General features: G+C 42.4%; 1 protein-coding gene across 5 annotated transcripts in view; it reads right to left on the reverse strand.

The window, feature by feature from the left end:
• The window catches only part of LOC145354005 (engulfment and cell motility protein 2), a 174212-nt gene that overhangs the window by 27074 nt on the left and 120842 nt on the right, over nucleotides 1–26296 (reverse strand). For 4 of the 5 annotated variants that reach the window (XM_080205078.1, XM_080205076.1, XM_080205077.1 and 1 more), the window contains 2 exons: nucleotides 24951–25087; nucleotides 4692–4855 (listed from right to left, as the gene is read on the reverse strand). In XM_080205078.1, the coding sequence (XP_080061204.1) occupies nucleotides 4692–4855; nucleotides 24951–25087 (301 nt within the window). Of the gene's footprint in view, nucleotides 1–4691; nucleotides 4856–13363; nucleotides 13419–24950; nucleotides 25088–26296 lie in introns of those variants that run through there. The other variant, XM_080205079.1, reaches the window with a different exon arrangement.

Consider the following 26296-nt stretch of genomic DNA (forward strand, 5'->3'; position numbering starts at 1 on the left):
AGGGAGAAAAGAAACATGCCTAACAAAGCCCTTATCCTGATGGCCACCTTTTGTTTGCAGCTGCATCAAGCTGCTTACAGACTTTCAGAATACAAACAGCGAATGTTTTTGTATTGAGGATCCATTTATCCCTGGTGTTGCGAAGGATGGGTCTTCCTATTTTGTTACAGAACATTCCAGTCTTTTGGACAGTGTTGCACCACCTCTCTCAAGAGGTTTATGCAGAAAAACACCATTGACCACAAGTCCATTTTCGAGGCCCTGCGGGAAAAGGACGTGATGGATCCTGTCGGATGTTTCTCTCAGCAAACTGTCAAAGTCACCAAAACTTTCAAAGACCAGGACACAGCTTGGTTGGTGATGAGGAAGGCCTTTCCTATCAGATCTATCCTGCAAGACCAGAGTCTCACCCCTCCCATACATTGCCTTTGATGCAGCTATAGTGGGGAGTGGGGAGGAGATAATTGCTCACCTCCTTCTCAAATGTTCCTTTGCAAAGAAAGTCTGAGAAGAAATGCAGCGATTTGTGTTGAGTTTCAACCTGAACATTAAATGCATACAGTGGGTAAGGTACCATGTGAAAGGTTACTACACAAGATAAAAACTTATGGTGTTGAGGTCAATATATTAGCATAGATAGAGGACAGGCTAACTATTAAAAAACAGTCAGGATAAATGGGATTTTTTCAGCTGGTCATACTAGTGCTAACTAGTAAGTAGTGCAGTGCCAGGCACTGGACCTCAACCAGTTATGATTTTATTAATGACTTGGTTGAAGGGGTTAATTGTATTGTAGCCAAAATAAGTAAGATAAACATAGGGAGAGAGGAAGTATTAACAGGAAATTAACATCCTTGAAAGTGGATAAATAACCAGGGCTGGATGAAATGCATCCCAGGCCGTTTTTAAAAAAAAGTTAGAGGAAATTGCTGAAGATCTGACCATCATTTTCCAACATCATTGGATAAAGGTAAGGATTTGAAGGCTGGCTAATGTTGTACCTTTGTTTAAAAAAAAAGAGTGAGAGGGATAGACCAGATAATCACAGGCCAGTCAGACAGACTTCAGTAATGGGTAAATTACTGGAATCAATCATGATGCTCAGGATAAACAGTCACTTAGAAAGACATGGATTAATCAAGGACAGTCAGCATGGATTTGTCAAAGGGACATTGTGTCTGACTAATTTGGCTGATTCTTTTTGAGGAAGTAACAGGGAGGATTGATGAGAGTAGTTTGTGCACAGTTGATGTCATCTATGTGGATCTTAGAATGGCTTTTAATAAGGTCCCACATGGCAGTGTGCTTAAAAAAACATGAGACCTTTAGAAATGTAGCTAGCTGGACTTAGAACTGGCTTAGTGACAGGAAACAAAGGGTAGTTGTTGATGGATATTTTTGTGACTGGAAGGCTGTTTCCAATGGGGTTTCGCAGAGCTCAGTAAAAAGCCCCTTGCGCTTTGTGGTATATAATGATTTAAATAAAGGGGAATGATCAATAAGTTTGCAGATGACACAAAAACTGGCCACATGGCTGATAGCGAGCAGCATTGTTGTAGCTGCAGGAGATATCAATGGACTGGTCAGGTGGGCAGGAAAATGGAAAATGGAATTCAACTCAGAAGTGTGAGGTAACGCACTTTGGGAGGTCAAACAAGGCAAAGGATTACACAATAAATGTGAGGATAGTGAGAGGTGTAGAGGAAGTAAGGGACTTTGGAACGAATGATCAAGCAGATGGATTTAGCGGAAAGTCTGCAGAGAGATCTGGATAGGCTGTGAGTGGGCAAGGACCTGGCAGATGGAGTATAATATTAGCAAATGTGAGGTTATTCACTTTGGTAGAAATAATAATAGGAAGGATTATTATTTAAAGGGTGAAAAGCTGCAACATGCTACAGGGCAGAGGGACCTGGGGATCCTTGTGCACGAATCGCAAAAATCCAGTCTTGCAGGTGATCAAGAAGGTGAATGGAATGTTGGCCTTTATAGCGAGGGGGATAGAATATAAAAGCAGGGAGGTCTTGCTGCAACTGTACAAGGCACTGGTGAGGGCGCAACTGGGGTATTGTGTGCAGTTTTGGTCCCCTTACTTACGAAAGAATATATTGGCCTTGGAGGGGGTACAGAGAAGGTTCACCAGGCTGATACTGGAGATGAGGGGGTTAGCTTATGAGGAGAGAATGAATAGACTGGGCCTGTACTCATTGGAGTTTAGAAGGCTGAGAGGGGATCTTATAGAGACTTACAAGATAATGAAGGGGATAGATAGGGTAGAGGTAGAGAGATTCTTCCTGCTTAGAAAGGAAAACAGAACTACAGGGCACAGCCTCAAAATAAGGGGAGGGCAGTTTAGAACGGAGTTGAGGAGGAACTTCTTCATTCAAAGGGTGGTGACTCTCTGGAATTCTCAGGCATTGAAGTGGTGGAGGCGACCTCGTTGAATATATTTATGTCACGGGTAGATAATTCCCTTGTCTATCAGAAATCTAAGGGTCATGGGGAGAAAGCGGGAAAGTGGAACTGATCCACTTCAGATCAGCTATGATCTTGTTGAATGGCAGGGCAGGCTCAAAGGACTAGATGGCCTACTCCTGCTCCTATTTCTTATGTTCTTATGAATGTCTACAGATCCCTGAAGATAGCAGGACAGGTTGACAAGGTGGGGTTAAGAAAGTATGTGGAGTCCTATCATTTACTGGCCAAGACATAGAATAGAGCAGGGAGGTTATGCTGGAACTATATAAAACATTAGTTAAGTAATAACTTGAGTACTGCATGTAGTTCTGGTCACCTTATTACAGAAAAGATGCAATTGTACAGAAGAGATTTACAAGGATGTTGCCAGGACTGGAAAATTGCAGCTATGAAGAAAGATAGGATAGTCTGGGGTTGTTCTCCTTGGTACAGAGGAAGCTGAGGGGAGATCTGATTGAGCTATACAAAACTGAGGGTCCTGGATAGAGTAGATGGAAAGGGCCTAATTTTAGCAGAGAGCTCATTGACATGGGGGCATAGGTTTAAAGTGATTGGTAGAAGGATTTGACGGGAATTGAAAGGGTAGTACAGGAAAAAACCCCTCAACTGATTTAAAATATGTCTGGATATCCAGCTGAAGTGCTGCAACCTGCAGGGCTACAGACTAAATACTGGAAAGTGGGTTTAGATTATTGGCTCGTTTTCCAGTCAGTGCAGACATGGCAGGCTAAGTAGCTTCTTTCTGTGGCAGAGAGTTTGCTGACATTACAAAAATAGGTAGGAAACACACTGAGGTGGATACAAAATTTTTGTAAAGGGGTATGTACAAGTGAGTGGGCAAAAATTTGACAGATGGAGTATAATGTGGAAAAATGTGAGGTTGTCTACTTTGGCAAAAAGAATAGGAAAGCAAAATATTATTTAAAAAGGAGAAAAGCAGAATGTCATTTAAAAGGAAATAGAGACCGCAGAATGCTGGGCTGCAGAGCAAATCGGTGTCCTTGTGCGTGAATCACAAAAAGTCGGTGGTGGTTGGAGTGTAAAAATAGGAAGTCTTGTACAGGGCATTGGTGAAATCATACCTAGAGTAGTGCCTATAGCTTTGGTCACCTAACTTGAGGGAGATACTTACATTGGAGACAATTCAGAGAAGATTCACTAAGCTGATTCCTAAGTTAAGTGGGTTGTTTTATGAGGAAAGGTTGTGCAGGTTGGATCTATACTCATTACAGTTTAAAAGAATGATAGATGATCTTACTGAAACATAAAAGATATGAGGGAACTTGACCGAGTAGCTGTTGAAAGGATGTTCCCCCTTGTGGGAAAATCTAGAACCAGAAGGAACAGTTTGAAAATAAGACCGAGAGAAGAAATTCCTACTCATCCTCAGAGGGTTATTAGTCTTTGGAATTCTCAGATCCAGAGCATTAAATATATTCAAGGAGGAGTTAGCTTTCTGATCAAAAAAGGAGTCATGGATTATAGTGGATGGATAGAGTTAAGGCCACAATTAGATTAGTCATGATCTTACTGAATGGTGGAGGAGGCTTGAAGGATCAAATGGCCCACTCCTGCTCCACAGGGATGCACTCAGATAAACATCAACTGCTGCTTGAGGACCATCAGCTGGTGAAAGACAGTGAAACTTGCTGATCTTCCAGTGCAAGGATTTGTCCATGGCCTATTGTTGCAGACTGGCACATTTTAAGGTCCAGGGCTATGTGCTGATGGATGCACTAAAGCTTGGGCCAGCTGCCACGAAGGCTCAGTGGGGAAAAGACTGTCTAAGGTCCACCTGCCAAGGTATATCAAGACCTGGACTCGGTGTATAACCTTTCAGGTGGTATCCTGGAATGTATTTGCAACTATCGTGTGTGATTGTATTGAGGCACCTCAGAGCGCCAGTGTCCGTATGATAAAAATTTACACCTTTGGTAATGCCAATTTGAATTGTTACGGAATGTAATTTTACAGATTTTTATGAATGAAAGTATATTTTTGGGTAAAATAGTTTAGTTTGTGGAGAAGTTTGGGAGTGGATTTGGATCACAATTTTCCAACTCTGAGGTAAATGAAACAAACGGATACATGAGCAGATCAGTGCCCAACAGGCTCGTCCTGGAACGCATTGAATAAGAAAAGTAATCTCCCTCTATTATTTACATTAACTACATCAATTATGGGTGAAGACAAAGAATAACTGAATAACATACACAATTGGCGGTGATTGGAAGTCATCCTGGCTCATTCTCTCAGACTGCCGCAGCCTTAGGATCTCCGAGTAACTCAGGCAACGAACTTTACTCTTGAATTGATCCAGAGAGTTTGGCTTCGTGCTCAGGGACCTCGTTATCTGTTCACGCACCACCTGCATGACCTGCAGGGGAAGGGAACAGATAAAATCTGGTTAGCTGCAGTGAAGAAAAGAAGCACAACCAGATGACTTTTATAGCTAGCACCATCAATGTGTGTTATCTGGACAATCTACAGAAGGAAACAGAAGACAGAATTCTTCAGTCACATGTTGTTGCTTCCATTCATCAATTACATAAAACGTATACCACAGAAACAGGCCAATCAGCCCAACCAGTCTATATCGATGTTTATGCTTCACACTTCTCCCACCCCACAGCATCTATCTGCGTTAGCATTTCCATCTGTTCCTTTATCTCTCAAGCTTATCTCTAGCTTCTTTGGAAATGCCTTTACGCTGTTTGCTTCAGCCACTCCACATGGTAGAAAGTTGGAAATTCTGAGCACTACCTAAATAAAATTCTCCTGAATTCCCTACTGGATTTATTAATATTTTATATTTCAGCTGCCTAGTTTTGGTGTCATTCCATCTTCCTTACACTTACCCTATCAAACCACTTTTCTAATGATAAAGACCTTGGTTAGGTCACTCCCCTCAGCCTTCGATTTGCTAGAAAAAAAAAGGGCTTTACTTGTTTCCTGATGTGCATTACTTCTAAGTTCATCCTTGTAAAGCACCTTCTCTCACACCTCTACATCCAATTTGTAATATGGAGATCAGGACTGCGCGCACTACTTCAATGGTACAGAATTTCTTTAGAAATGTAGGGTATGAGAGCTGGATAAGCACTTCTCCCTAAAAGGCCTGGCTACAAATTGTAGCAGCTCAGGGATACATGGATTTCCTCACCAACAGGACAATCTGAAGACACAAAGAATCAAGCACCCTCTGATTCACATAGCATGCCAACTTGGACATACATCATTGTTGTTGAGTCAAAATCCTGGAACACTCTCTCCGATAGCACAGGGAGAAAACATCCACCACAGATGCAGCGGTTGAAGGCAGTCCAGCATGTTGGTGTGAAGGGTTATTGGAAGCAAATCTAATCTCACAGGACCCACGGTGAGATAGCCAAATGGATACAAAATTGGCTTGATGACAGAAGATTGGTTGTAGAGGGTTGATTTTCAAACTGGAGACCTGTGACCAGTGGTGTGCCTCAGGGATCTGTGCTGGGTCCACTGTTATTGTCATTTATACCAATGATTTGGATAAGAATTTAGGAGGCATGGTTACTAAGTTTGCTGACAACACCAAGATGGGTTGCACAGTGGACAGTGAAGGAGGTTATCTAGGATTGCAAAGGGGTCTTGATCAATTGGGCCAGTAGGCTGACGAATGGCAGATGGAGTTTAATTTAGACAAATGCGAGGTGATGCATTTTAGTAGCTTGAACCAGGGCAGGACTTACTCAGTTAATGGTAGAGCGCTGGGGAGAGTTATAGAACAAAGGAATCTAGGAGTACACGTTCATAGCTGCTTGAAAGCAGAGTCACAGGTGGACAAAGTGGTGAAGACAACATTCGGCATGCTTGGTTTTGTCAAATCAGAACACTGAATACAGGAGTTGGGACATCTTGTTGAAGTTGTACAAAATATTAGTAAGGCCACACTTGGAATACTGTGTGCATTTCTGCTCACCCTATTATAGAAAGGATATTAAACTAGAAAGAGTTTAGAAAAGATTTACTAGGATGCTACCAGGAATTGATGGTTTGAGTTATAAGGAGGCTGGATAGACTGAGGCTTTTCTCTCTGGAGGGTAGGAGGCTTAAGGGTGATCTTTTGGAGGTCTATAAAATAATGAGGGGCATAGATCAGCTAGATAGTCAGTATCTTTTCCCAAAGGTAGGGGAGTCTAAAACGAGAAGATACAAGTTTAAGGTGAGAGGGGAGAGATACAAAAGAGTCCAGAGGGGCAGTTTTTCACATAGATGGAGACAAGTGTCTGGAACAGGCTGCCAGGAGGTAGGTGGGTACAATTTTGCCTTAAGAAGTGTTTAGACAGTTACATGGGTAAGATGGCTGTAGAGGGATATGGGCCAAATGTGGGCAATTGGGAATAACTGAAAAAGAGGGGGCACACGGACAGGTTGGGCCGAAGGACCCGTTTCCATGCCGTAGACTTCTAACTCTATATGTGATGCTTATGCAATAAAAGATACTTCAGTAAGACGGGTCTGAAAAGAGAGAAGCTCCATCCTCATGTCAAGGTCTAAACATGTAAATACTTGCTGTAAATAAACAGCAATAGCTTTTAGAAACTACAGACTCAAGTAGCATACTTTGTGAGAATAGACAATCCCCAAAACCCTTGTCTAAACCCGAGATACACAATAAACATGGTGGCAGTGAGCAAAAGACCCAGCAGACCTTAAAAAACTACAGGGATGGCAAAAAAAAACCTCAAAAGGAAGGGCAAAAATTAAGGCTCACCAAGACATTGGAAGGCACAATGAAACAACCACCACCAACTAGAGATGGTCAATAAAGACTGATCTAACTAGCAACATCACAACCAGCGAATGAACTTACCAAAACAAAAATCCATCCCAAATACAGTAAGAAACTAGTGTTAATGTAAGCCCATTTGTAATGAATAAAGAAAATAAATAACAATTTTGTACACCTCAAATAAGTCACCACTTAGCCCCCCTCAAAGTTTATCTATTCGTGTCAAGTATGCTTACATTAACAATGCAATGAAGCTGCTGTGAAAATCCCCTAGTCGCCACACTGTTTGGGTACACAGAGGGAGAATTTAGCATGGCCAATGTACCTAGCCAGCACGTCTTTCAGACTGTGGGGGGAAACTGGAGAACCCGGAGGAAACCCATGCACATATGGAGAGAACGTGCAGATTCTGCACAGACAGTGACCTAAGCTGGGAATTGAATCCCGGTCCTTGGCACTGAGACAGCAGTGTTAACCACAGCCTAGCCAATCTCTTCACAATTTTCAAGCTCTGGCAAATTCTTGTAAATCTCCTCTGTACGCTCTCCAGAGCAATTATGTCCCTCCTGTAATGTAGTGACTAGAACTGCACACAGGATTCTAGTATTTATACAGTTTCATCATTACATCCCTGTTTTGTATTCTTTACCTCAACCAATAAAGGAAAACATTCCATATGATTTATTAACAACCTTATCTACCTGTCCTGCCACCTTCAGAGAACACTCCAAGGTTGCTCACTCCTCAACCCTCCCAGTTGAATATTTCTTTTGCTTTGGATGCCCTTGCCCAATGTATTGCCTCAGATTTCCAGATCACCACTTTTCCATCCACTCAACCAAAGCATTGATATTATTCTGGAGTCCACAGCTATCCTCTTCACTATCAACCACATGGCCATTTTTTTTTATCATCTGCAAAGCTCCCAATCTTGCTGCCTACATTTAAGTCCAAACCAATATCTTCCACAAACAGCAACGCTGCCCTGTGGAAGATCACTGGAAACTGCTTTCCATCCATAAAAACATCCATGGACTGTTACCCCTTCACTGTTCATGTTTCCAGTCACTGAGCCAATTTTGGGTCCAACTCACCACATTCCCCTGTATCCACGGTGTTTTACTTATGGGACCTTGTCAAGTACCTTACTAAAATCCATGCAGACAACATCCATGGCACGACTCTTACAAAATCTTTCCAGTTACTTCCTCAAAAATTTGACTAACAAAACCATGCTGACTATCCGTCAATAACTAGATCCTTTGAGTGACAGTTTAACCTATGTCAGATTTGATTCCAATAATTTGCCCACCCCCAAAGTCAAACTAAGCAGCCTATAAATTATTTGACCTATACCTTGCAACTTTTTTAAACTAGCGATAAAACATTTGTAGACCTCCAAACCTCCAGTAGCTTATCTGAATCTAGTGAGGATTGGAAAATGATCCTCGGAGCATCCACTACTTCCTTCAACGGCCTGGGATACAATCCATCTAGCCCTGATTAACCCACCTTCAAGGATGCCAGTACCTTTACTATTTTCTCTCCCACGATGCTTATTTTTACTAATATTTCACACTCCTCCTCTTTAACTGGAACGTTTGCATCATCCCTCTCACTGGTGAAGTATTCATTGAGAACCCCGCCCACATCTTTGGCATCCATGTGTAAGTTGCCAAGTAAAAAGTCTGACAACACCAGGTTTCAGTCCAACCGATTTATTTGATAGTAAACTCACAAGCTTTCGGGGTTAGCCCCTTCGTCAGGTGAATGGAGACTTCTGGCCTCAGACAGAGCATATAAAGCATAGACAGTTTACAGATTACTGATTAGAATGCGAATCTTTACACCTAACCTGCTGTTCAAGTCTTAAAGTGGCTAACAATGTGAGCGGAAGGAGCATCGATCACAGGTTAAAGAGGTGTGTATTGTCTCCAGACAGCACAGTGAGTGAGGTTTTGCAAACCCAGGCAAGTCATGGGGGTTACAGATAGTGCGACATGAACCCAAGATCCCTGTTGAGACCGTCCTCATGTGTGTGGAACTTGGCTATCAGTCTCTGCTCAGCGACTCTGCGCTGTCGTGTGTCGTGAAGGCCGCCTTGGAGAATGCTCACCCGAAGGTCAGAGGCTGAATGCCCGTGACCACTGAAGTGTTCGCCAACAGGAAGGGAACAGTCTTGCCTGGTGATTGTCGAGCGATGTTCATTCATCCGTTGTCATAGTGTCTGCATGGTCTCCCCAATGTACCATGCTTTGGGGCATCCTTTCTTGCAACGTATCAGGTAGACAATGTTGGCCGAGTTGCAAGAGTATTTACTGTGTACCTGGTGGTTCATCAGCCGCACTCAAGACAGCCCCGATCACAACGCAATGCCACCCACGCTCTCGAGACAAACCGCAACATTGTCATCAAACCAGCAAAGGAGGGGCCATCGTCATACTGAACAGAACAGATTACTGTAAAGAAGTGTACCGACCACCAGGTACACAGTAAATACTCTTGCAACTCGGCCAACATTGTCTACCTGATACGTTGCAAGAAAGGATGTCCCAAAGCATGGTACATTGGGGAGACCATGCAGACGTTACGACAACAGATGAACGAACATCGCTCGACAATCACCAGGCAAGACCATTCCCTTCCTGTTGGTGAACACTTCAGTGGTCACAGGCATTCAGCCTCTGACCTTCGGGTAAGCATTCTCCAAGGCGGCCTTCACGACACATGACAGTGCAGAGTCGCTGAGCAGAGACTGATAGCCAAGTTCCGCACACGAGGACAGTCTCAACAGGGATCTTGGGTTCATGTCGCACTATCTGTAACCCCCGTGGCTTGCCTGGGTTTGCAAAACCTCACTTACTGTACTGTCTGGAGACAATACACATCTCTTTAACCTGTGATCAGTGCTCCTTCCACTTTAAGACTTGAACAGCAGGTTAGGTGTAAAAATTCGCATTCTAATCAGTAATCTGTAAACTGTCTGTGCTTTGTATGCTGAGGCCAGAACTCTCCATTCACCTGATGAAGGGGCTACCCCAAAAGCTAGTGAGTTTACTATCAAATAAAAATCGGTTGGACTGAAACCTGGTGTTGTCAGACTTTTTACTGTGTTTACCCCCAGTCCAACGCCGGCATATCCACATCATAAGTTGCTAAGTATATCTCTGATATGCCTTACCTTTTCCATAGCTATTCTCTTGCTCTTAATGTACCGGTAAAATACCTGGGATTTTCTTTGATTTAATCTGTCAATATTTTTTCACATCCTTTGATTTCCTAATCTTTATTTTAACTACACATCCTATATTCCTCTAGGCTTTTTGCAGTATTCTGTTTTTTTTTGACTGTCATAAGCTTTTGTTTTCTGCTTTACCTTACCCTACTTCTGGATAATCAGGGGCTTTGGGTTTGACAGTACCACCCGTTTCCTTTGTGAGGACATCGCTACACTGTGCCTGTAGAATTCCACTTTTAAATGTCTCCCATTGATTTTCCTTCTAATGGCTGTAACCAGTCCACTTTCACCAGATCAATTTTCAGCATCATAAAATTTGTTTCCCCCCAATTTAGAATCTTTATTCTTGTTTTATCTTTGTCATTTTTCATAATGATGTTAAATCTAACAGTAGTATGGTCCCTATCTTCATAATGGTCCCCCACTACTATTCCATCCACTTGCCCAGCTTCTTCTCATTGGATTTGACACATGCTGGCTCCTATTCTCTGTTCACCAATGATCAATTATCTTCTACTTAGTCCCAATGTCCTCTTTCTCAGTCATCAATTCTCAATTTAACTGCATTTCCAGTATTTTGCCCACAACGCTAACTGCCTTCACAGTCATTCACTCAATATCCTCACTTGCCCATTCACATTCACCAATGCCCCCAATCTGCCTGTTCACAATTACCAGTGCCCCTCTTCCCACATACGCATATCTGCCCAATTGACCAGTTTATTACCACCAACTCCTCTCCCACCAAATCTGACCACCCTTACTTTCACATTCCATCTGTCCCCCTTTAATCTGCATTGCTCCTTCTCTGGTCCCTTCCTTCTGGCCCCAACCCTCCTCTGAAGGGCTGAGTATAGGGCAATCATTGGCAAGGTTAAAATGAGCTGGGTGCAAACCTAGAAAAATCACTTCTTGCACAAACACACTTTCCTCTTTCCCATCCATCATCCCCAACACAGAGTACAGATGTTTAAATTACTTCAACTCTAACTAGATTACATTCAGCATTAGAAACGTATTTACATGAACAATTGTGGTACTATTCACCCAGTTAAGTAGCACTCACCAGAACAAGTATCCAGCGTTGTTTACAGGACACACATTAAGGCTCCACACACTATTACACACTGTCCATAGAATATATATTGCTCGAACACAACATATGACAGTGTGTTGCAACTACATAGCAACTGCGACAAAGGGGAATATGCCCAAGATCCGGTTTCATGGTGAGATTCTGGAAATCTGCCAGGGAAACTCGGTCTTTGAAGCGCTCTTGGCAGGGTTTGCTCCATGTGTGGGTGTCTCTCAGCTGTTTTACTCTGTTGCTAAGAGCATTTTTGTGCCACAGTCAGTAAAGGAGGCAGGCTGTGTCACAGCAGGGCTCCCACTACTGAATCTTGGAAAACACACAAACCAAGTTCAGGTGTAAACACTGTTTTGGGGGCAGTGGGGAGAAGGTTGCCGGGTACTGCACAGTACAGCATTAAAACCAGATATTAAAAATATCAGAACTGCACAATTACCTAGATAACCCCTCAAAGAATTCAAGTAGATTTCTAAGACAAGACCCATTACAACCAGGACTATTCTTACTGCTTTCTACAAGAACTATTGAAAGCCTGGAGACATTCGCCCTCTTTTTGCGCATTAGGTTTTACTCAATTAATCACTAATTCCTTTTAATTCCTGAAAAATTCCAGAATGTATCCCAACTGGGAGCAGATACAGAATCCTTCCAGTTTTTTTGCATAATTTGCTCATTTCTGCTGATGGTATGTGGTAGTCAGGCACATTGGGACCGAAGTATTTTTATAGAGTCTTCCTTTCTGAAATTCGTACTATTTACTGCTCACATAGTGATGTCCTGTAAAAGTCCATCGTGTCAGAGCCTTAAGTATCCAGACATGGGATGAGAACAGGACTTGAAAAAGTGATTGCATTTCATCTAGTTGGTCCTAAAAGGTTAAAAAAACCCACCCCTCTTGTATCCCCCACTCATTCTTTTGTCAATACCATCAGTCTAGTGGGCAATTGATGCTGACAGTTTTATTTCTGGGCACAGCGCATTCCGTAAACGTCCTGGTCTCACAAGACTTGATTTGAGGATTTTGATGAGGAGAGTGGTGTTATCTTAAATTTATGCCAAGAATAATGAGAAGAGTGATTACGGAACAGTATCACCCCACTTACACCAACGCAGCTGCATCTTTGTTTCCAAAGCAACTACAAAGATTGTGGTCCCTGACAAGCTTGGCACCAAGGTACAGTGAATACTTATGATAGTAATTATAGTAGCATCCATGCTGCAATATTGCTGGCACCTGGTGAAGACAGTATTGAGGGATCCTGGCAGAAGGAGAGTGTTGATAAAAGGGATTGCAACAACATGCGCTGTCAAACATTGGCTCATTTATCAGCAGCGACTAGTCGCAAAAGCTTCATTGCCAAAAGCCTGCCAGCAAGTAAGATAATAAAACAAATCTGGATTACAGGATTATTGTGCAACCATTGCTGTATCATGGGAAAATATTACAGTACTATTGCAAATAACTTCTACTAAATTGAAAAGGACCCAGGAGAGAAGAGATGAGAGAGTGAACATGCAGGAAAGAGCGTGAGTAGAGAGAGAGAGAGAGAGAGAGAGAGAGAGAGAGAGAGCGGGAAAGAGAGAAAGACTCGAAATTCAAAGGGAAAGAATGGTTCTTAAAATGATCATAAACAGTTAATTACACAAACTCAAAAAAGAGAGAGAGAAAGAAAATTAAAGTGCTTTAAAAGATTAGAAAACCTAAAAGATTAGGAAAATGAATACCATCTCAATGTGCAAAAAAAATTCAATTTCTCAAATGCCACAGGAAAGCCAAAATACTTACAAGCAAGACTGGTATCCATCTCCGTCTGAGGAGTGAACAAACAGCCACTCAATAACTGATGCTGAGCGTAAGCAGAGCAGGAATGATATACTCCAATAGCAGGGTGTGGCAAAGAGCTCAATGAGCTGTGAAATCTCACTCCATCTCTGCCCCCATTAACACTTCCTGCACCAAACTTGCTGCTCAAATGATCTTCAGTGCAGCTTTCTGAAGACAATAGAGTTTTCACATGTCACAGAATCCAAGATCCTGCGATATTTGACAATTTCAGATCTTTCAGGAACACTTGCAGGGATATTTAATGAAGCTTTGTCAAGGTTGTCAAGGCAATACACCCACAAGAGATTTTATCTTTTTACAGTACTTCCACTCTTCTGCTCCAAATTTCATTCCCTTTCCATGACTCATTCCAAGGGGCACTATCAGAAGTGCACTGGGCTTTTCAGAGGATGATAATACAGGAAGGTAGAAGTTCTACAGTTATATACAAAGCCCTGGTTAAACCATATCTGGAATATTGTGAAAAGATCTGGACACTACACTATAGAAAAAATATGTTGGCCTTGGAGGCAGTGCCATGTATATTTACCAGAATGATCCCTAAATTCCATGGGTTAAGTTAGGAGGGCAGATTAAATAAACTAAATTTGGACAGTTAAGGGATGGCTTACTTGAAGTTTTAAAAATATTAAGGGGGACAAAGAGGACAGGTTTAGAGAAACTATTTCCACTGGTTCAGGAGTGGGATCTAACATTAGAGCCAAAATTTTCAGCAGTGAGATTAGGAAATAGTTCTACACACAAAGGTGGGAGAAATTTGTCTACAAACAGCATTTGAGTTCAATTGTTAATTAAATCAGAGTTTGATAGATTTTTGTTATCTTAAGGATTTAAGGGATATGAAGCAAAGGTGGGCATGTGAAGTTAAGTCGCAGGTCAGCCATGATCTCATTGGAATAACAGAACAGGTTCAAGGGGTTTAATGGCCTCCTCCTGTTTCTACGTTCCTATACATTGTCCAAGTGATAAACAAATCGTGTTGGGTAGCTATATCACTATAAGGGACAACCACAGTTTCTTATAGACAAGCCAGAGACCAACAGATTGGGAACCAATCCCAAGATGCTATGACATTTTAACCATTAGTGCAAATACTGAACAATTGGGAGAACTCAGCAAACATAAAATACAGTAGTCATGGATTGAATTCTAGCAATACAAAGGGAATTCAATAGCTACGTTCTGGAACTGAATTAAATAGACCTCATAATTGACCATTCAAAATTGCCTGCCAAACCCTCCTCAGGACAATTAGCAGGGAGCAACAGAAGCAGCCTCGATGAGTTGTATGAGCAAAAACATAATCTGTTCATTCACTGAGTCCTTGACATACTGAGAGGCGTAGAATTATGCAGCAAACAAGAGACCAGGTTCAAGTCCAGGGTGCTGGCAGGGAAAGGAGTTTGAATGTAGCCACTTACCACCAGCAGTATGTAGGGTAATCAGATCATGATGCAGCACTGATTTGAAGCCACTGCTACAATTTTGTGCTCCACACTCCATCCAGCCTATCCCAGTCTTAACCTGACACAACCGAACAGGATGTTAAAACATTATGAAGGATCCCATTAGCACTATTAAGAGTTCTTAAACGACATACAAGTTGGTTGTTAGATTCTGTCTTTAAGTGCAGCTGGAATCGAAGGCATTTTTGAAGAAAAAGACTTGTATTGATATAGTGCTGTTCCTGACCACTGACATCTCAGAGTACTTTACAGCAAGTGGGGCACTTTCAAAATGTAGTCATGTTGTAACATGGGAAAAGCAGAGCTTTCCTATACCAGGCTGTCTTCTTTAAAAGAAACACAGCATAGGTTCAATTTACAAAGCATCCCCACCACTTCTTGCAGTCACAACTCATCTTCCCTTTAAGAGGTGTGGGCCTACTTTAGGGAGCACTAACCACTTAATGGGGCTCCCTGCTAATTAGTGCAGCCGATGAACAGCGCGGGTAACTGGCTACACACAACAATAATGTAGAATAACAGGCAGCATGAATTTACTATGTAGCTTGCAACACTGAAAATTATAAGAACATAAGAAATAGGAGCAGGAGTAGGCCATCTAGCCCTTTGAGTCTGCCCCGCCATTCAATAAGATCATGGCTGATCTGAAGTGGATCAGTTCCACTTTCTCACAATTATGATGGGTTCATCTCGTATCACAATCCAGATGCCAGTCTTGAGGTTATCCAATTTAAACTCAGCCTCTCTTCTCAAAACAGATTCCTCAGGTGATCTGTTAGGTGTTAATAAATAGGATTACAGGCTTGGAGTTGGTTAGGTGGATGGCTAGCCGATTCAAACTCAAAGGGCAGAGGCAGGCCGAAATGGGTGATAGAGAGTCAGCTACCTCATTTACATCTCTTCTGCATTTCATTTCCATTGTGTGGAAAACAAACAGACCTTGAAATACTGCTTCCATGACATCTGTGTAACACATTGGACAAATCCAATCAAAAATACTGAGTGGCATTTCTGAGCACTTGTTCACCCACTTGTAAATTCCTGTCACTGTCTAACTGATTTATTGAACTAAAATTTAAAACAAACCTGTTTAATAACATGGTTCAAATACTGCCCATTAAACAGTGTGCTGAAAATAGCTCCCAGCTGAGCCTGAGGAGGTATCAGAATATTGAGCAGTACATCAGAAAGCAGTGTTCTCAGCTCAGGTCAACACACTGTCATCTGAATCAGGAGTAAGGCCCAATTCCAACACAGAAGGGAGGCAGAAGCAGGAGGGATAAGAAAACGAGATTATCGTCTCCATCCCCACACCTGCCACAAGAGGAAAGGAGGGATGCCACACCGTACCCTGACACTCAGATTCAACATCGATATCTGCGAGCAGAAGGGAATTTTGTGAGCTTGTGTGGAAGGGTTTTAGTTGCTGTCAGGGACTATTTCCAGAGGTACACGAGGAATGGAAGGCAGAAGAGTTGGTAAAGTTTGCTGTTATTGTGGCAGTCAAAAGCTTAGAAAGACTTAAAAAGTAAAATTAACTTACTACGGTGTGAAGCTGTGCTTGTTCTTTAGTTGCTCCACAGTTAAAATTCATGACAGATATGGTATATTCCTCTAAGCTGCACAGCTTGCCCTTTTCTAAGATACTGGGAGAAAAGGGGCACACAGCACAAACTCCCTCCACGTTCCCACTGTATTTAAAATAGTGCTTCTAATTTCTCACTGTCATAGGGATAAGGCAGGTTTGGAATGATAGGGGTCCACAAAAACATGAAGCTGAAATTATGATTATTATTGAAATTATTGTGTTGAATTTAGTGAGAATACATCAGAAAAGAAATGGAAGTGGATGCTTGCACTCAGACACCAAAACCCAGATTGTTCTGCAGAGACAGGAAAATGAAAGTTCCATATTTTTGCAGCTTCACAAATGCACACCCTAGTCGTCATGTGTGACTTTGCCCAGGAGGATTTGGGTTTGCAGGCCAGTTTGAGAATCATGATGGAATGCATGAGGAATGTAAGTGCAGAGGAGGGATGGTTAGGGGATCAACCTCTGCTTTTTTTAAAAAAAAGTTTATTTATTTGTGTCACAAGTTGGCTTACATCAACACTGCAAACGAAGTTACTGTGAAAATCCTCTACTCACCACACTCTGGTGCCTGCTCGGGTACACGGAGGGAAAATTTATCATGGCCAATGCACCTAACCAGCACATCTTTCGGACGGTAGGAGGAAGCCAGAGCACCCAGAGGAAACCCGTGCACGGGGAGAACGTGCAAACTCCGCATAGACGGTGACCCAAGCCGGGAATTGAACCCAGGTCCCTGGCGCTGAGGCAGCAGCGCTAACCACTGTGCCACCATGTCATGCTGTTATCGGGAGCTAGCAGCCCCAGCCCACAGCTTCATGTAAAGGCCCCTCTGTAAAACTCACTGTCATCCTCATTCACCCCCATGCCCTCTCAGATTCCCCATGCCAACTCCAGGCACCCTCAGATCCTCATACCACCTCCATGCCCCCTCAGATCCCCCATTTCACCTTCATGGCCATGTATTCTCCACAACCACTCAAACAGTATCTACCATGTAGAGCCCTGAGGAGCCATGCAAAAGCAATGGGTATTAGTTTAAATACAGGTGTAAAAAAACTAAGCCTGTCACAATGTAATAAAACACTCATTTAAAAGTCTGTTATTAATGTTGCAATAAAACTGAGATCCATAGGAGAAACATTAATCCTTTTCGTGTCAAGCCTCAAGCTGTGTAAGCAAACAACAATGTACTCAAATTATATCAGAGGAAAGCGTGTTATTGCATCTTCATAAAACTGTGTGATTCCTTTGAACAGATTGAGCTGAGTACTGCAATCTTGGAACTCAGGCAAGCATTCATAATGGCCACAGCTATAACGTAAGAACATCAAAACATTAGTTTTCTAATCCAAATTCTGAAACTGAAAGAACAGATGGCATCATCCTCATTTCAGAGCAAATTGTTTGTCAATCAATGGAAGTAAGCAGGCACATTGATTTCTTTTAAACTTGGAAAAGATGCAAATGAGTTTTGCATCCAAGACCTCCTGAACCATGAAAAGGCTATACGAAAGCATTTCATGGCCTGATTCACAATATGTCTGACAGCAATTCATGGCCTAATTCACAGCTCCTTTGGGAGATGAAAATTAGACCCAGAATCTCCATATGACATGGATAGATACTAATATGACACGGCAGATACTAACTCATTACAAATAGGTGTCATCTGGAATATTGTGTTCAATTCTGGGCACCACACTTTAGGATGTTTTGGAGAGGTTGTAGGGCAGATTTAGTGAAGTGATACCTGGGATCAGCAACTTCAGGTATGTGATCAGACTTCGAGCAGAGGAAGTTGAAATGAGATTCGATATAGGTGTTGCAGTGCACAGTTATGATGTTACAGTTTTTAGGAAAACTAGTTTAGTGATTACATTTTGTAAAAAACTTGAAACCTGTCTGAAGGCTGTTTAAAAATAGCTCCAGGTTACCAGATAGAAATGTAGATTCCAGACTGGATCTCCCTTCTTTCAAGAGTACCAATTACATTTCTCAACTTAGTTATGGTTCACTGTAGTCTTGTCCAGGAGATAATGGTATTTTATTGATGCCTCATTCACCTGGAGAAGGGCCTTTTGAAGAGCTGATGCCTTAATTAAGGCATCAATTAATTTTTACACAGGTCACATGGTAACAGTGGCCATCTCAGTTCCTGCAAAAATTAGTGAACAGAGCAGGAATCAGTGAAAGAATCTTCAGAAAAGCAGATAAGGGTTGAAATTCTCTGGCCATTCACGTCCTGACACCGCTGACAGCAAGAACAGTGAATTTGGCACTCAGCCATATCTCCATTCACTGCAGCAGGACAAGAGAATCCAGCTGTAGGCAAGGTCAGAGAATCAGACCCAAGAACTTCAATGCAGGCAGGAGGGACAGAGATCCAAAAACAGCTAATAGTCTTCTGTAAAAACTGGCCAGCTAAAAGTACAACAACTGCAGAACCAGACGCAAGAAACTTTCTCCCTTCCCTGCAAAATTGATTCCATCCACTAAGTTTACCTATTAAAGCAACTGATGACAACCTGACAGTGGAAGCTACTGCAGAAACAACTCTGCAACTTGAAGACTTTCACTTCAGACAGTGCAACATCCGAACTTCAAATACATTAGGCCCGAGGCAAACGATAGAGAGACCAAACTGATCCAACTTTTAAAGTTCTTAAAGTTAAAGCTTATTTATTAGTATCGCAAGTAGGTTCACATTAACATTGCAATGAAGTTACTGTGAAAATCCCATAGTCGCCGCACTCCAGCACCTGTTCAAGAAACAGAGAATTTAGCATGGCCACTGCACCTAACCAGCACATCTTTCAGACTGTGGGAAGAAACTGGAACACTTAGAGAAAATCCACACAGACACAGAACGTGCAGGCTCTGCACAAAGTGACCCAAGCCAGGAATCGAACCTGGGTCCGTGGCACTGTGAGGCAGCAGTACTAACAACTATGCTGTCCTTGAGCACGTGTATGTGTGTGTGGTGTGTGTGTCCATCCCTTCCTCACTAACTTCCAAAGCAATGGTGTGAATTAAGTAATGTTGGATTAACCAGTTCATGCATGTACATACATAGAACATTGAACATAACAGCGCAGAACAGGCCCTTCGGCCCACGATGTTGCGCCGACCAGTTAAAAAGCAATGACCCTCTAACCTAAACCAATCCCTTTTCATCCATAAACCTATCCACGGATCTCTTAAACGCCCCCAAACTAGGCGCATTTACAACTGCAGCAGGCAGGGCATTCCAATCCCTCACCACCCTCTGGGTAAAGAACTTACCCCTGACATCCATCCTATAACTACCCCCCCTTAATTTAAAAGCCATGCCCCCTCGTGCTAGCTTTCTCCATCCGAGGAAAAAGGCTATCACTATCCACCCTATCTAAACCTCTAATCATCTTATATGTTTCAATAAGATCCCCTCTTAGCCGCCTTCTTTCTAGCGAAAACAACCCCAAATCCCTCAGTCTCTCCTCATAGGACCTCCCCTCCATACCAGGCAACATCCTGGTAAACCTCCTCTGCACCCTCTCCAAAGCTTCCACATCCTTCCTATAATGTGGGGACCAGAACTGCACACAATACTCCAAGTGCGGCCGCACCAGAGTTGTGTACAGTTGCAACATGACGCTGCGACTCCTAAATTCAATCCCCCTACCAATAAACGCCAAGACACCGTATGCCTCCTTAACAACCTTATCTACTTGATTCCCTACTTTCAGGGATCTATGTACACATACACCTAGATCCCTCTGTTCATCCACACTATTCAGAGTCCTCCCGTTAGCCCTATACTCGACATCTGCTATTCCTACCAAAGTGAATTACCTCACTTCTCCGCATTAAACTCCATCCGCCACCTCTCGGCCCAGCTCTGCAACCTGTCTAAGTCACCCTGCAAACTACGACACCCTTCCTCACAATCTACCACACCTCCGACTTTGGTGTCATCAGCAAACTTACTAATCCACCCAACTATACCCTCATCCAGATCATTAATAAAAATTACAAACAGCAGTGGCCCCAAAACAGATCCCTGAGGCACACCATGGGGAAACATCTTTTAAAGTGTCGACGACAGAGGTGTTGAACATTGAGAGTTTTGATGCAGTAAATAAGCAGAAATGGTTTTCACTGGCAGGAGGGACAATAACCGCAAAAGCATATGAAATAGGAACAGGTAGACCATTTGGCCCCTCAAGCCTGTTCTGCAATTCAACAGGATCACGGCTGATCTGACAACATTTTTTACATCCACTTTACTGTCCTTGCCCCATAACCCTTGATTCCTTTACTGATCAAAAATCTATCTCAGCCTTAAATATACACAAGAACTCTGCTACAGAGAGCTGTGGGAGCAATGACTTCCAAAGACACTCAACCCTCAAAAGAAATTCCTCCTCCTCTTTTAAATTGGTGCCCCTTTATTATGAAACTATGACTCTCCCATTAGGAGAAACATCCTCTCAACACTTGCCCTTAAAAATACTATGTTTCAATGAGATTGCCTCTCTAAATTCCAATGAGTCCCAATCTATTCAATCTTTCTTCGTAGGACAATCGCTCAATTCTGGGGATCATCTGAGCAAACTTCCTCCAACAAAATAAATTTTTCCTTAAATGAGACCAAAATCTGCTCACTGTACTCCAGATGTGGTCTCACCAGTACCTTGTACAGTTGCAGCAAGACACCCCTGCTCTCAAATTCCCTTTTTTCACCACTTGCTGGAAGCAGTCAATGGTTCAGGCTCAGCTCAAATTTTGATCTGTGGCATTCATTAACAATCATAGAACATTACAGCGCAGTACAGGCCCTTCAGCCCTCGATGTTGCGCCAACCAGTGGAACCAATCTAATGACCCTCTAACCTGAACTATTCCAATGTTATCCATTTGCCTATCCACTGACCATTTGAACGCCCTTAAAGTTGGCGAGTCCACAACTGCTGCAGGCAGGGCATTCCACGCCTTTACTATCCTGAGTAAAGAACCTACCTCTGACATCCGTCCTATAACTACCACCCCTTAATTTAAAGCTACGTCCCCTCATGTTAGCCATCACTATCCAAGGAAAAAGGCTCTCACTGTCCACCCTATCTAACCCTCTGATCATCTTGTATGCCTCAATTAGGTCACCTCGTAACCTTCTTCTCTCTAATGAAAATAACCTCAAGTCCCTCAGCCTTTCCTCACAAGACCTTCCCACCATACCAGGCAACATCCTGGTAAACCTCCTCTGCACCCTTTCCAATGCCTCCACATCTTTCTTATAATGTAGCAACCAGAACTGTATGCAATACTCCAAGTGCAGCCACACCAGAGTTTTGTACAGTTGCAATGTGACCTCATGGCTCCGAAATTCAATCCCTCTACTAATAAAAGCTAACACACCGTACACCTTCTAAACAACCTTATCAACCTGGGTGCCAACTTTCAGGGAACTATGCACATGTACCCTGAGATCTCTCTGCTCGTCAACATTACTAAGAGTCCTTCCATTAGCCCTATATTCTGTACTCCTGTTACTCTTACCGAAGTGAATCATCTCTCACTTTTCCGTGTTAAACTCCATTCGCCACCTCTCAGCTCAGTTCTGCAGCTTATTTATGTCCCTCTGCAAACTGTAACTTCCATCCTCACTGTCTACAACTCCTCCGTCTTTAGTGTCGTCAGCAAATTTACTAATCCATCCTTCTACACCCTCATTTATAAACAAGAGAAACAGCAGTGGTCCCAAAACAGATCCTTGAGGTACACCACTTGTAACTGAACTCCAGGTTGAATATGTCCCATCAACCATCACCCTCTGTCTTCTAACAGCTAGCCAATTCCTGATCCAAACTGCTAAATCACCCTCAATCCCATGCATCTGCATTTTCTGCAATAGCCTACCATGGAGAACTTTATCAAACGCTTTACTAAAATCCATATACAACACGTAAGCTGCCTTACCCTTATCCACCTCTTTGGTCACCTTTTCAAAAAACTCGATAAGGTTTGTGAGGCACGACCTACCCTTCACAAAACCATGTTGACTATCCCTAATCAATTTATTTCCCTCTAGATGATTATAAATCCTATCCCTTAAAATTCTTTCCAAAACTTTGCCCACAACAGAAGTAAGGCTCACTGGTCTATAATTCCCAGGATGGTCTCTACTCCCCTTCTTGGACAAGGGGACAACATTTACTATCCTCCAGTCTTCCGGCACTATACCTGTAGCCAATGACGACATGAAGATCAAAGCCAAAGGCTCTGCAATCTCCTCCCTAGCCTCCCAGAGAATCCTAGGGTAAATCCCATCCTGCCCAGGGGACTTAGCTATTTTCCTACTCTCAAGAATTGCTAACACCTCCTCCTTATGTACCTCAATCCCATCTAGTCTACTACCTGGTATCGCAGTATTCTCCTCGACTACACTGACTTTTTCCTGCATGAATACTGACGAAAAATACTCAATCAGCGCCTAGATTTGCTTCAGAATAGTTTTTTTGGCTAATTGCCAGACAGAATGGAACCATACCCCAGGTACACAAGGGAACAATTAGACAGCATTGGAAATAAGCCACACTGTTGGCACTGAAAGGGTTCAGCTTCTGACCAATTTTGCTGCTAGTGTAAATATAAACAGCGGAGACAAACCTCACACACGCAGCTGGGGGCTGCCAACTACTCTGACAGCAGAATCGCTCCCTCAAGTCCCCAGCAATTATCTGTTACCCTGTAATTTAGGGCTGCCAAGGAAACAAAGATAATGGGCCAAAGAGCATCAATCATCCTCATGCTAAAACAATCAGCAGCTCAAGTGTCATTGTTCCAGACTTCACCAGAATGCTATTTCACTAAATTCTACTACATGGCCAAGCTGCATTTGTTAGGTTTGGGAAATAATTCTGGTACAGATCAAGACAGTGACAATTGGTAAGAAAGACTCGCATTTATAGAGCATCTTTCATAATGTCAGTACACCGAGGCACTCGACAGCCAATAATTACTTCAGTCGCCTTCATAATGTAAGAAACATGGCGGCCAATTTGTGCACAGCAAGCCTGCTTAAGTAGCAATGTGATAATGACCAGATTTTGTGGTTTAATGGTGCTGGTTAATGGATAACCTGGGTACCAGGAAGACCATCCCTATTCTTTTTGGTATAGTGGCAATGGATCATTCACTTCCACCTTAGAGGGCAGATGAAGCCTCACTTCAATATCATATCTGAAAGTCAGTACCTTTAATAGTGTAGCACTCCCTCAGTACTGTACTGGTGTATCAGCCTCAGTAATACGCTCAAGTCCCATAATCAGGACGTGAACCCACAACACTGACTCAGTTTCCTACTTTGATCCAAGTGAGCTTTATGGTGATTCCGGTTTTTGTTTATACTATTTTCTCCTGGACACATACAGCATTTCACGCAACTCAATCTTTGTGCAGGAAGCTAGTTGATAAATGTCATGGTGCAATTTAAAATCAAAGCAGGTATTACGATTAAACCTAGTCTCGCGCTGTCTGATGCTATCTCCTTCTCCCCAGCTTTGCTCGTTCCCCATCCCAAACACACAGTGGCCACCAATACAGTCTATGTAAAATATTAGAACATCATTGTGACTTTACAGCCCAAGAACTCTGGCTTGTTGCGCGTCTTCCATTCCCTGACCATTCCGACAACCAATTCCCCAAACCTCAAATCTTTTCACCTTCCTCTCGTCTCCTGTACAACACTCCTTAAAAACTACACTTTGACAAGCTTTTGAATATCTGCTTCTTTGGCTCAGTGAATTTTTGTCTGATAAACCCCCACACCTTGAATTTATATAGTGCATTTAAATAACAGTAAAAAGCATCAAGTTCTAGTTGCTTACTGTTTGTTAATTCACAATATGTTTGTGTCCTGTGCTCAAGGAACCAGTGTTACAAATAGTTGTGCCCTAAGGGGATATGATACATCCTGGTTGCAGGGCAGAATGGATTGCTGATATAAGGGTAAATGATGGCATAGTGGTAATGTCACTGGATCAATAATCCAATGGCCTAGAAAAATTCTCCAGGAACATGGGTTCAAATCCGACCATGGCAGCTGGCAGAGTTTAAAGACAAAATTAATAAAAAGATACTCTCGAATATAAAGTTAGTCTCAGTTATGGGGTCCATGAAGCCCTTTTAGGGAAGGAAATTTGCCATCCTTACTTGGTCTAGTCTACACGGGATTCCAGACTCACAGCAATATACTCTTATCTGCAATGGTCCAGCAGGCCAGTTGGTTCAAGGGTAATTACAGATGCGCAACAAATGCTGGCCTTGCCAGCAATACCAACATCCTATAAATGAATTTAAAAAAATCCAGTTTCAGGACAGAACAACTTAATGCTATGAAGCAAAATCTGCATTAGTGTAGAATGCACAGATTATAATCTAAATGTTCCTGTATTGCTCAGACTTGCTCTCTAAAGGCAGCACTATCTCACCTTGTTAAAGTCTTCTGATGTTGCTCTCATCTCCTTCCAGGTCTTGTTGAGTAGCTGGATGCAGACACAGAAGAACTCCTCAAAAGCTCGGTCATGTGTGAAGAACATGGGATGATACTCATTGCAGCCCTCATTAGCTGCATCCACAAAATACCAATAATTAGACGACAAAATAACTTTTCAATAACAAAATTTTTATGCAACCTATTCTTATTCAATTAGCTACTTCCAAATAACAGACTTTGAATGACATGATACTTCCATCACACTAGATACACCAAAATAGAATTCACTCACCTCCAACCTCCCACCTTTCTGCTTTTGCTGTATCTTAGTGCTTCTGCTAGTTAACGCTTCTGTGAACTCTCCCTTCCTATTCCTACTGAATTCCGCATCATTTTCATAAATGCTTCTCCTCTTCCTGCATCTTCAGTGTATTGAAGTCAAGATTCTTTACATTACATCCAAAGTCAATTCATCTTCCACATCCCCACCCCACAAGAAACATCAAACATATACTGACCCCATCAGTTTTCCTTTCTTTCTACAATCTGCAGGCTTTTAAAATTGAACTTGGAAGCGGGAGTAAGCCATTCAGCTCCTCAGGCCTTCTCCACTGTTCAACTAGATCGTGACTGATCATGTTTCAATGCTATTTTTCTGCGCTTTCCCCATATTCCCTAACGTCATTAGTATTTAGGAATATATTCAGCTGTCTTGAACTTACTCGTTCATTGAGCCTCCACTGCCTGTTGGGATACAGAATTCCAAAGGTGAAGAAATTCCTTTTCATCTCACACCTAAATGGTTTGCCCCTTATTCTCATTCTGTGTCCCTGGTCGTAGAGCCCCCAAAAGATGTGGAGATGCTGGTGTTGGACTGGGGTAAGCGCAGTAAGAAGTCTCACAATACCAGATTAAAGTCCAACAGGTTTATTTGGCAGTACTAGCTTTCGGAGTCTCAAGCTCCTTCACCAGGTGAGCAAGGTCTTGTGTTCACAAACAGGGCATATAAAGACAAAAACTCAATTTACAAGATAATGGTTTGTAGAAATTTGATGTCTATGTTGATATGTGCAATCCTAGAGCCCCCAAGCCAGGGGAAACATCCTTCCTGCATATACCCTGTCTAGTCACATAAGAATTTTGTAAATTTCAATAAGATCACCTCTCATTCTTCTAAAGTCTGGGGAATAGAAGTTCAGTTTTCTCAGTCTCTCCTCATAGGTCAGTTCTTCCATCGCAGGAATTGGTTTGGTAAACCTTGGCTATACGCTCTCTAAAGATATCCTTCTTTGGCAAGGGGACCAAAACTGTACTCAGTACTAAAAGATGCAATCTAACCAA

Source organism: Carcharhinus amblyrhynchos, chromosome 16, assembly GCF_965287045.1.
Source record: "Carcharhinus amblyrhynchos chromosome 16, sCarAmb.v2.hapA, whole genome shotgun sequence".
NCBI lineage: Eukaryota > Metazoa > Chordata > Chondrichthyes > Carcharhiniformes > Carcharhinidae > Carcharhinus > Carcharhinus amblyrhynchos.